Source organism: Pituophis catenifer, unplaced genomic scaffold (genome assembly GCF_029215685.1).
Source record: "Pituophis catenifer annectens isolate HBS135680 unplaced genomic scaffold, rPitCat1.0.hap2 SCAF_4, whole genome shotgun sequence".
Classification (NCBI taxonomy): Eukaryota; Metazoa; Chordata; class Lepidosauria; order Squamata; family Colubridae; genus Pituophis; species Pituophis catenifer.
In genome coordinates this window covers 27,304,337-27,317,086 of record NW_027256884.1, presented here as the reverse complement: position 1 = coordinate 27,317,086, position 12,750 = coordinate 27,304,337, and the positions used below count along the sequence as shown (strand labels likewise).

At 34.4% G+C, this 12,750-nt stretch overlaps 1 protein-coding gene across 6 annotated transcripts in view; it reads right to left on the bottom strand.

The window, feature by feature from the left end:
* Positions 1-12,750, bottom strand: part of DOCK9 (dedicator of cytokinesis 9) — a 116,791-nt gene that overhangs the window by 12,868 nt on the left and 91,173 nt on the right. For 3 of the 6 annotated variants that reach the window (XM_070944091.1, XM_070944090.1, XM_070944092.1), the window contains exons 38-44: positions 11,979-12,115; positions 4,760-4,875; positions 3,637-3,774; positions 2,984-3,166; positions 1,979-2,092; positions 846-1,061; positions 468-525 (exon numbers count right to left, since the gene is read on the bottom strand). In XM_070944091.1, the coding sequence (XP_070800192.1) occupies positions 468-525; positions 846-1,061; positions 1,979-2,092; positions 2,984-3,166; positions 3,637-3,774; positions 4,760-4,875; positions 11,979-12,115 (962 nt within the window). Of the gene's footprint in view, positions 1-467; positions 526-845; positions 1,062-1,978; positions 2,093-2,983; positions 3,167-3,636; positions 3,775-4,759; positions 4,876-11,448; positions 11,493-11,978; positions 12,116-12,677; positions 12,715-12,750 lie in introns of those variants that run through there. The other 3 variants (XM_070944093.1, XM_070944094.1, XM_070944095.1) reach the window with 2 other exon arrangements.

The following is a 12,750-nucleotide window of genomic DNA, read 5'->3' as shown; positions in this document are numbered from 1 at the left end:
ACCACTAATCCTCAAAGGATTCTTTAGGATGCTGTATAGCCGTGATTTAGCTATGTTTTCTACCCTTGTTCTAAATAGGAAAATAATATTGCCATATTTCAAAGGGCACCTGAAATAACTCCTGAAATAGAAAAATGTGTTTTACAGAAAGTAAAGAACTGACTTTTGCTTTTTTTCTATGTAGCCATATGGGTTTCAGATTTATTTATTAGACTATGTGATGAACTATGAAACCAACTAATTGCCTATGGATTCTGCGAGGCCAAAATAATTCTAATTTAATTTTTTTTTAAAATGCAGATACAGATTTACAGAGTTGGAAGGGACCTTGTAGGTCATCAAGGTCCAATGACCTATTGCCTAAGTTTTTTGAAAAGGCTGGCATGAATATAATAAACTTAACATTCTGTATTATTTTTAATATATTTTAAAATATTTTACTGCCCCAAAATAACAATGATGCATACCTTTCCGTAGAAGGTATTCAGCCACCAAAGCTGCTACATGAACATAGCACATTGCTGCCTAGATTATGAATAGAAAGAAAGGACAATTATGATAAATTCAGGATTGTAAGGTTTAAGTAATGGAAGAGGCAAATAAGACTAAGCTATTTATTTGTACAGGAATTTATTTCAGGGGGGAAAAAATCACTATTTCCACAGATAAGAGCAGTCTGTTCTTCAAAGGCAAGTATATAATGCAACTTTTTTCCTTAAATTGAAATGGAGTTTCTCACATTTTTAACTTTCTTGCTGTTAAATAAAAGATCTAATTACTTCAACTTTAAAAAAAATATGAAACAGTTCTATGAGATCATTTTAAGGTACTTTCTTCTTGTTTACCTCTGAAAAATCTCCATTTTTAACATGAATTTTTGCCATGCTGTCCAACCATGTTTTCCTCAGCTCAGGAGTACTAGCGTAAGACTTTGCCAGACTATACTGAAGATCCACCAGCATTTCTGGATCATTCTCGTGTTCCTTCATTTGTGCAGTGGCCATTAGGACTGTACGGATGCGTTTTGTCAGATCTTTTACATCAGAAGGAAAGGTAGTGTGCTATAATTGAAATAACATGATAAATGATGTGAGCACAAACAAGGGCCACAAAAGATGAGTAAATTGCAAAGTATGCATCCAATATAGTTACAAGTCAGCTTTAGGCATTTGCCTGAATGCACAAAATGAAAAGCAGAGGAAAGTTGGGTGCAAATGCTAACTCCACTCCATACTCTCTTCAACTTCCATGTGTTAAGTTGTACTCTGAAGGAAACAACTCTTTGCATGATTCAGAACTTTGCAGTTATTAGAAATTCAAATCATGCAGATATTCTAAATACATTTAAGGAACTTCATGTAAAGCTTCTCTAGACTGGATTTCACAGTCTATAGAGACTCCTACAGTAAATAATCAGAGCTGTACGTTCATTTACTATTACGCTGGGTTGTAAAGTTATAAATTAGTTCACAAACTTTTGTCAGAGTTACAGTCAGTCAGGCGTTTGCAGCACTGAAGATTTCAGCCAACAGCCCACATTCAATATCAGACTTCAAAGAATGAGACTATGAAAGGTAAAGGACGGTAAAATGGAACCTTGACAAGAACAAATTTATCTTTGAATTTTCTCACTGTTTGGAGGTATTTAAGGCTACAAATGTCAAAGATTAACTTTGTCAATATGGTAAATTTCTCTCAGTAGGACTGAATTTCCATATGCAAAATAGTTTTAGAGACCACAGGATGTAGTAAAACTGACTGTACTACTGTGGTTCAGACTGACATATAGTACTTGACATAAACATTACATTTCTAGATGTCTTATTGTGTTCCTCTCAATTACAAGAGGGCTTACCGTACCTAACCACCTGGATAAAGGGGAATAAACTTCCAATAGTAGTTTGCAAGTTCCTTCACATTACATGGTACTACTTGAGTAATGTCAATTCACATATTCTACATTCCACATTTTACAAACCTTAATATATTTATCACTGTTTGCACAGTTGTTAATAATGGAAAGAGACTGCTGAAATCTGGTTCCTCCAATTCCAGCAACATCTGCAATCAGCTGACTCACAGAAATGATAACCTAATAAGATGCAAAATCACAATTTTGGTTATGTATCAATATCCAAAATTCAAGAATTTGTAAATTATCTTACAATTTCAGCTGGAAAGCATACAGTATAATTTAAATTAGCAATCATAATTTCCAATATAAATACTGCTTTTAAAGCAATTTCAGCCAACAGCAATTGCTTTCAAAGCAATATTCATACCAGAAAGCAGGGCATTTATTTTTTTTTCCTGCCACTTAACGCTTATTTTTGCAAATGTCATTGCCACATTATCAAGACATATCAAATCTTACTTACTGAAATTACATTGTTACAATTTGAAGACAGAATTTAAAAATGGATAAAGTAAATCGACTTTCCAAATGATATAGAAGAAATTAAAAATATACATGAAGTAAAGCTAAGTAAGATCCTGGCCTCCTGAATATATCTGACCATAAACTCTGTATGCCAAATATCAAACTTGGGTTTTCTGCAATGAAATATCATAATGCAAGGCCTCCCTTCCCTTCTCCAAAAAACCTCTGCAGTGTTGCAAAATAAATTGTGTGGTCACTAAAACATCAAGTAAGGTAGCCTATGCTATACTATATAAAATCTATTCTGCAAATTGTCAGTTATCAAACTACGTATCAAAATTCTTCCAAAGTTTTACAAAGAATGATGTATATATAAAACTTAATGCTTGATTAATAATAAGGATTATCCTTCGATATTTGTTGTACATGACAACAAAGCAACTTCTGATAGAAAGTGTGCCTCTTTTTATGTATAGGTATGCATGCTCATAATCTATGTATTTTAGGAAAGATACATTCTCAGTTTAAATTCTTCAGAAATTTAAAGATAAAGTCTCTGTTTTTTTTCTTTATGAAACAAGTGAAACAACAAAGTATACCAACCTGTAAATGTGTCCTTACAAATGATCTCTTTTTAGTATAATCAAAATTATTCTTCATTAAGAAGTAAAGGAGCTGTGAAGCTTCAGTTCGAATTGAACTTAGTTTGGAATTGCAGCACTTCAAAATTTCACAGCACAGTGAAGAACACATATCAGCTCGCCCTTCATAAAATGTAGAAGGGAACTGTAGAGCAGAAAAACCATTTATTCTGTTAAAATCAATTTAATAAGACTAAGATGAAATAAAACCTAAATCCAAATAACATTTTTTATATTTCTAAATGCACTTTCATCTTTACTAAAGTTGAGCAAAATAAAAATAATGTGGGACATTAAACAGAAAGAGAAATTAATCAGCAATAGCAATTAGCATTTAAGCTTATATATCACCCATGGCACTTTGCAGCAATCTCTGGGCAATTTATAATATAGAAGCATTATTTGCACACTACCCCCAACAATCTGGATCAAGTTATTCTGCTATCTAAAAGACAGACCTTGGCATTTGAAAGAGAGGTATCTTTCGATTTAACATGTAGATTTATGATATGGGGAAAAGCATTTAACTGATTCCTAACCGAGAAAATAATGAAAAGTGAAACCATACAGCAATATAACATACACTATCAAGGAAATAAAATTAAAACTACTTACCTTAAAAATTAATGTCCTTAAAGCATTGAAAACATTTTTTAAAGCTATTTCGGACTGATTTTTTTGTAGAAAGCAAATGTATACATCAAATACTTTTTTCATCAGAGGATTATGGCCATCATCCTTCAGCAACTGATTCTTAAAATTAAGAAAATGTGTATTTTGGGAAAAAAAATTATTTACATTAAGACATCTGTATATAGATCTGCTAATCAATTATCTTCACAAAGATCTGCATACAAAACAATTCAAAAATTCTTAATTACTACCATAAATCAAATTTGCAATATCCTGATATTAACAATATCCTGATATATTATCAAATAACATTTTTAAACAGTTTATTTTTGACTAGATCCAGAGATATCTACAGATAGTCCTTGACTTACAACCAAAATTGGGAGCAGAACCTCTGTTGCTAAACAGTGCAGTTGTTAAATGAATCATGCCCGATTTTGCAATCTTTTTGCTATAGTTGTTAAGTGGGCTTCTCTCATTGGCTTTGCTTATTGGAAGCCTCCCAGGCTGGTTTCAAATGGCAATCCCGTGATTTTAGGATACTGAGGCCATTGCAAAGCACCCAGATTATGATCATGGGACCAAAGGAATGCTGCAATGGTTATAAATACAAGGATTGCGGGTTGTAAGTAACTTTTTTCACCACTGCCATTACTTCAAATAGTTATTAAACAAATTGTCGTAAGTCAAGGACTACCTGTACCTCAGCTTTTGTGTATCCAATATTAGCTTTGAGTTGTCTATCTGAATAGCAATTTGACTCACTATGTGCCAATGCACATAGTAAACTTTTTTTTCTCAAAGCAATTACTAATGGTAATTCAATTAATAAACAGAAGTATTGATTAATATATCAATTGCTAAAGTTTCAGTTAATGAATAGTGTGACTTTTATCAGATTTCTGAGGGTGAGGGAAGTAGAACAGCCTTTAAAATATTACACAGTATAATACAGAAACCCAACCTTTAGGAATACCAACAAGGAAGCCTAAACACAATTGTAAAAGAAAGTTCTGGAGCAGGAATATTTCTATCTGTAAAATAGTACTGTTAAGACACTGTCTTTATCAATATTAGTACACAACTGTACATATCTAAAACATACCTTAAATGCCACTGTGAACAAAGATAAAGTATTCAGAATCGTAAGACCCACTTCAGTGGCAATATTGGCTTCAAGTAAGGATTGGTGAAGAACATCTGCTTCTGAATGGCCATAACCTGCATAAATTTGAAGTAGCTTTTATCTGGATCAATTTTATTTCAATTAAGTGGTATTTATGTTACAGAATAATAGAGCTGGAGATACAGATAGCAACATTAACAAGACAGTGCATGTAATATAATGCAAGTAACATCCATTTACCTTGATTTCCTTATTTTACAGGGAACAATGTATTTATAATTCCCTAAACAGTAATGATAACTATTAATATTTCTAGATTACTTTCTGTTTTGCATCTATCAGGAAATGTTCTCAAATAGTCACTTGAGAAACACTCAAATAGTCCTGTAGTGGTATTTCTAAATCTGTGGCTTTTCTTTTCTTTTTTATTTAACTAGAAAATGAAGAGTGGATAAGAGTTGAAGATTTAATATTTGTTTATATAGAAAAATCTTAATGCTGCTTACAGCATAATTTTTAGACACATAAAACCAGTCACCTTTAGAAGACAGTTTTTTAATTTGATTAAATTAAATTTATTAGTATTATTAAGAAGCCTCTGACAGAAAACAATTTTACTTCAAATCTCCAAATATATTTAATTCTATTGAAGATGAAATGAAAGAAGGAAGGAATGCCATAGCATTGAAACAAGCAGAGCCTCCTTGACTGGGTTGTTTTATTTTATTTATGGGACTCACTTAGAAATTGAACTGCAACAGAGTTTGAGCAATTCTGGCCTGGTTTCATGCCTAAACTGCTAATGATCAAGAATTACCTTGTTTTTTTAGATAGTTAAAGTTATTTGCCTTCTATATAAAACAAAGCAATTTATGAAATGAGTAAACTTTCGATTAATTAGCTTGCAATTCCTATATTACAAATTCAATAGACCAAATCAATTCATTTGTAGATTTATTTACTCATTACTGCACTTAACTTAATGGCCACAGAATTTATTTACTTTATTAAGATACTAAAATAAACAAGTAAAATATAGCATAGATTAACAACATAGTTTATTCAATTAATATAAACATATGCATATAAAAATAAATCAAAGAGAAAATGCAATTCTTCAAGCTGGCAAACACAAAAAGTAAGCCATTTTATGAGCCATGTGGTTACATTTGGCATTTTTAAAGAGAATCAGACACAATGAGGTTCTGGATTCTGGACTAGTCACAGAGTTGCTTCCATAGGATCCATCTAAAAACAAAAATATGGGATTGCTTCTGTCTGTATTTTTTCTTAGCAGTAGAGGCTTCGGAATTTAAAAAATAACAGCAGTGAAGTTTATTCCTACTTGATATTATTACAGGCATTTTGTGTGAAACTTTCGTTCATCGAAAACTATGGTTTGATGATATCCATACTATATGAAAAACTGCAGCTTGGATTGTTAAAAAAAGGAAACGATAAAGAACATAAACTAAAATGAAATACATTAATTTCAAATACAAATATTAATGAAACCTGAAGCCTTTTTTCTAGGTATTATGGACAAACCAATAGAAAAACAGAATAGGACGCTATTTCTTAACATGGTGACTGCTGAAAGGATGGCTTATGCTAAGGAAAAGGGGATGCTGACTGTCAAAGGCTGGATTTTAAAATTGACTGAATTAGCAGAGATGGCAAAATTAACTGCTTTGATTAGAGACAAGTTTATAAGAGACTGGAAGACATTTCTGGACTTTCTACATGTTAAATACAATAACAGAGGGTTAACAGAGGGATTTGAAGATTAGTTTTATCTTTGGGATTACCTGTTGACTGTTTCGGTTTATATATATACCGTGTTTTCCTGAAAATAAGACCTTATATTTTTTGAACCCTGAAATAAGCGCTTGGCCTTATTTTCAGGGAGGTCTTATTATTTTGCGTGGAGGAGGATGGGGATCCTCTTGCCATCTTACCTGATTTCCAGCTCTGTGTTTAAATATTTTTGGGGAGGGCTTATTTTCGGGGGGAAGCTTATTTTTGCAAATGTGCTCAAAAGCTCGATTGGGCTTATTATCAGGGGATGTCTTATTTTCAGGGAAACAGGGTATATATATAGTTATCAGACATAGGGTCGATTCGATTATTAGACAAATAAATTTCCACATCAGAGATATTTATGTAATATAGCATTTTTGTTAAAGACCTGTTATGTAAGGGGAGGAGAAAATATCAGATTTTGGATTCATCTTTCAGAATTCATCTGAGGTGGATTTTTTTAATGCTTAATGTAAGATGTTTAATGTAAGATTTTGGGGGGGATTGGTACACATGGTGTTTTGCTCTTGGTGTCAGATGATTTTTTCTTTTTCTTTTGTATTTTATTTTTGGAGATATGTCAAAAGAAATACATTAACAAAAATATAGATGAGTTATATATTTGCGAAACTAAAACAAAAAGGATGTTAATGTAACGTATAAATCTAAGTGTATTATGAAAGAATAGGCCATTGAGACATATATAAATGAATATTTATTGTAATATTAATTTGTAATGTCATTAAAGAGCATGATAAAAGGATGAGGCTTGAACTGCAGAATATTTTGTTCAAAAACTGTTGAAAATTGATTGCTGAATATGGTCAGAGTAGTATACAGCAGTAATTATGCATATGCAAGAATAATTGGAATTGGAATCTTACCAAACAGTTAAAAATGATGTCCCTTTAGTGGTTTATATCTATGGCTAAGTGTTTAAGGATGCCTATAATGATAGTAGGATGTGAATATATATATGTTTGTACACAGATGCTTCTGCATTATTGGTTGTAAAGCAGAACAATTTGCAGTGAAAGTTAGAAGATTGTAAAATACAGCAAAATTAATGTATCAAAGGAAAATAATTTTAAAATCTCTCTCTATAAGAATATGCTTCTGCTTATTTTGTTATATATACATATATACACACACACACACACTGCGTGTGTGTGTGTGTGTGTGTGTGTGTGTGTGTATGTGTGTGTTAGAATTGGCTATGAAAGGAAAACCGAAAAGTTCAGTTGAATTAAAAGAAAATGGCATATTGGTGTGCAGAGAGTAACAAATAGAGGTCAAGAATCCTTCTCACGGTTTTGGTACTTAGGGCAGATGCTGTATTCCAGCCTTATGTGCTCTGGCCCAATGCCTGGTCATCAGAGCCTCAGGGGCTCTCATTTTCTGGCTGCTGTTGTGGAATGCATGGTCAGTCTATAATAAAATTCCACTCATTCACAACCTTAACCGTTGGTGAAAGGGCTGCATATATTAGTGATACCTGGTTGGGCATGAAAAGGAGACTTCCCCTGTTAGAAATGAAGTAGGAGCAGTAGTGTCATGTGACAGAGAGTAGTAGCATCCAGAAGAATTGCTTTCCAGATAACTGTAAGTGAAATCCTGTTTGTGAAGTTAGGCTCCAGGATCGGATTAAGATTGCTGATATCATACTAGACTCCCTCTTACATAGCAGCTCCCTACCTGAGCTGCTTGATGCAGCAGCCAGATTGACAATGGAGATCCCAAATGTAAGGCACAGAGAAATTTCAACTTGGCCCAGATTACCAAAAATCTGACTCACAGCAGGCTCACATACAAAACCTCTTTTTTGTCTCAGCATGGTGGCAAACTATGTGAAAGTGGTGGATGTTACTATCATCTATGGTCTGATTACTCCCTATTGATCTTGAAGTTCTCTCCAGCAGCACCCCCACTACTGGGAGGAATGATCTATTCAATCAGACTATTCCAGGTGTCTAATGGATGTAGTTGGGTTTCAGAGGAATGTTTGGGTTGTTTCTGAGCATTGGGTATGCGGTTCACTTGAGGCCTTAGTCTTTGCTTGGAATGAGAGTATGACAAAGGCCCTCAAATCGATCACGTGTAAGAACTCTGTGCAAAGGTATCCTGGAGTGCCCCCTGCTTTTCAGAAACATTCTGATGAAGCTGCATAAGAAATCCCTAGAATGCCCCTGGAGGAAAACAAAGAGTGAACTCAACTAAACATAGTAAAAACCTTTGTTAAGGCTGATCTTGTGGCAATAAAGGCAGCAAAACATAATTATTCATCCATCCTTATTTCATCTGCAAAAAACCCTCCAATGGTCTTATTTAAAGTGAACCGATTCCTCCTGGCCAAGGAGAAACCAGGGAACATATAAGAGATATTGTGAGGATTATTCCAGGAATCTGTTGGATAAACTTGTTTGGATTTTCTCACAGCAAGAGTCTGGCTATCTCAAGTCAAAGTTCTATAGAGGTGACTGAAGCATTGTTTGGTTATTTGGGAAGAGTTGGCCTGATGAGTTTTAAGACTATGAGTTCAGCTGCATGTACTTTAGATCTATGTCATTTCTGGTTGGTTATGTTTTGGGGTGATTCTCTTCTTTCAAGATTGGTTCCAGTTGGTGTTGGTGACATAAGGGAGAGATCTAGCCATAGTTTTTTAAAGAAGAGATAGGACAACCATTTTTCTGAAATGAGCAGAGGGTTGGATTAGAAGATCTCCAAGGTCCTTTCCAATGCTGTTATTCTGTTACTCTTTGCAGGTTACCACAGGGTATAACTGTCTTGCCCTCATTTTCAACATCTACCTGAAACTTCCAGTGAGATTCTGATGCATTCAGTTGCATACCTCTCCCTTAAGCAAATTAAGTGAGCTCTGAACTTGGTTGTTTGCTTGCAGATGTTTTAGGATAGTCATTGCTATTGGCATGGCTGATGTTACCTAGATGGGTAATGAAATGTCAACAAGCAAATAACCAAACTCAGAAAGCACCAAGGACTCTACAAATCAAACCTGAGCAACTTACATTCTCTTCTGTTGCAAGTGTTCCCAATGTTTGGAAGTTGTTCGGGTCTGAGTTGTTAGGGTCTGAATTAGAAGATTGCAGCTCAACCAAGGCAGGAATAAATAGCTATAGGCTTTGAAGCCTCCTGCATCCATAGGTTTTTCATCTTCTTTTTTTTGATGGGGTGGTAGCATTCCCACTGACTTTGTACAATTTAAGGAATCCTCTTAAATACATGACTACTGTGAGGAGCAAGTGGCAGCTGTGGCTAGGAAGATCTTTGCCCTGATCAATCTTGTGTGTCAATTGTGCTCAAGTGGCCCAGAATGCAGTGATATGGTCAGTTTGGAATGTTCTATAGTACATTATTGCAATACCTTTGCTCTGTGAGCTGAACTGGGTCTCAGTTATGTTCCGGTTGCAATTCAAGTGCTGTGTGTCACCTATAAAGCCCGAGATGGCATACAGTTGAGTTATTTGAGGGATCACCTGCCTCCAATTGTTTCTGCTAATCCTCCCAGAACTGACAAAATAGGCATGCTCCAACTCCCTTGATTAAAGGAGAGTCATTTAACGCAGGGGTCTCCAACCCCCAGGCTATGTCCCACTACCGGGTATTGACCCTTTTGGAACTGGGTTGCAGAAGTGGTGGGGGATGTGTCCCAAATGGAACTGCACATGCTTGACTGCCACTTGCACAGCCTCCCTTGTGCCAGTATGCAAAGCTGAAAAGGTTGGGGAACTCTGATCTAACGGGATCCAGCAAATGTGTTTTATTTGTTATAGTGTCTGCTCTATGGAATATCATTCTACTCAGAAATAATGTGGACCACTACAAAGAGTATATGCATATGATTTGATCATGTAGAAAGAATGATCAAATTGCAAAAGAAATGTATGAATGGATTGAGAGGAAGAAGAAAAACTGAGAAAGCTGGATTTTGATAGAAACCCTCAAAGCAATTTCATTAAGAAGTTTGAAAAATAAAAGCAGTTACACGGACATAGTGAAAGCAAGGATAAGAATAGACAAATATGAAAAAAATCTATCGAAGAGTCTTGGTATAAGCTATTTTTAGCTAGGTTTCCTTTTCTTTTTCTATACCCTGACCTTTAATTTCTTTCATTTTCTATTTCTTCCTCTTTTTTATATTCTGCTCAATGCTGTGCACTCTACAAGGGAATAATGTGACCGAAATATATGATTTATATTTGTGTGCATCTATGTGTATATGTTGTCGTTATCATCATTATCATCATTTTAGCCATTGTCTATCTACTGCAGGATGAAGGCCTCTTCCATGTTTCCAACCAATATGGTATGTGTATATATACATATATTATTTCAGCAAGATACCTGATCTTGACTTGATATTTTATTTTAGTCAGAAATTTTAATTCAAATTAAAACTAAACTTTTAGATTTAAAAAAAAAATTTAAATTATTTTTAATACATTTTAATTGAGATACTGACATACTGAGAGTGAGAATAGATAAGGAAAAATCTAGCAAATAGTCTTGGTATAAACCACTTTTAATTAGGTTTCCTTTTCTTTTTCTAAACCCTGGGCTTTAATTTCTTTCATGTATTATTTCTTACTGTTTTTAATGCTCTTGCTCAGTGCTGTATACCCTAAACATGAATATGACCCTAAAAATGAATATATGAGTGTATAAATTTGGGAGTCTATGTGGATATATGCATGTGTTATTTCAGCAAGCTGCCTGTTCTTAACTTGATCTTTTCTGTTATTAAAAAATTGTCTATTGAATGCTCTTCTTACTAATAAAATTGAAGTATTTCCAGAGATGATTATTTCAAGCCGTTCCAACAAAATCTGACTGTAACCTCATTTTCTTACCATTGTCTACAGAAATTCCAAGCAAACTTGATATTTTTCTCACACTGAAAACACAGAAAAAGTCACTTAATTACTGTGTGCTTCTTCACATCCAAACTAAATCATGGACTTTACATTTTCATAGTATTTTCAAACTACTGCAAAAGGTTTCTCTTAAACTCTATGTCAAAACATGGTCACATAATCAACTAAGCACATTTCCCCATTTTAAGAGGACTCAGGACAAACTGCAAACTGACGCAATTCCCAGCAGCATTGGACACAATAAAAAGCTTTCAAGGTAAACACTACAGAATGTAAATACATAATTTTCACGTCTGTAAAGAGTATTTTTGATATGTATGTATGTATGTCAACCATGTTTAACACTGTGTTTGCATTTGGTGTTACTGCTGTCCAGTGAGCAGATTCATGTTTTGGTTTGACCTAGAAAACTAAAGTCCATGACATGCTCTGGTGTGGGTTTTGATCTGCCCCTGGTGTTGTGGTACCAGATGAGATTTCAGCTGTTATGATGTCATGGAACTTACTGTGGCTAAATGAGAGAGAGTTATCCAGGCTGCTCAGCTGCTGTAATCTGGCATGCATCATCCCTGTTCTGTTACGGGAAACAGGCAATGTCTGAGATTTTCGATCATGAACTATGGGTCCCAACCCCTCCTGGTTCCTGCAAGATGAGTGAAATTGGACAGAAGCAAAAGTTAAACATGTTGCACTGCAGCATGAGAGGGAGAGAGTTAGTTAAGCAGCTCAAGCAAAAAATTCCACTAGAGAATGAAAATACAAAGTAGCTTCTTGTGTTTTCAGTTAATGTCCATGTGAACAAATCTAGCCAGCCAAAGCAATTATATATGGCCCACACTATATAGAGAAGGTGGCCAATACAATTAAATTCCCAACTGGAAATGTTGGATGGTCTTCTAAAATGTTTAAATGTTGGATGGTTTTCAGATAGTCAGCCACGGTAGTCTTTAAAACCAGACTCAGTCAACAAAGATTAACTGTTTGACCAGTTGGTCCTGAGCTGTTTTGCATTGATTAGCACAAATAATAAGTATTTTGCAAGCATTGTAGGAGATTGTTTTAAGTTAAAATAATGTAAAAGTTAAAATATATTGTGGGTCATACACATTTGTGAAAAGAAGTTAAAGGAAAGTCAACAGGTCTTTAATAAGCACACATGCAATTAAAGCAGAATTACGTGAAAAATGCTAACACCTATATCTTACCAGGCAGGAAGGGAGTAGAGCCATATATTTTGTTAAACTTGCCAGCAATCAAATGAAGGAAATAAGAAAATGA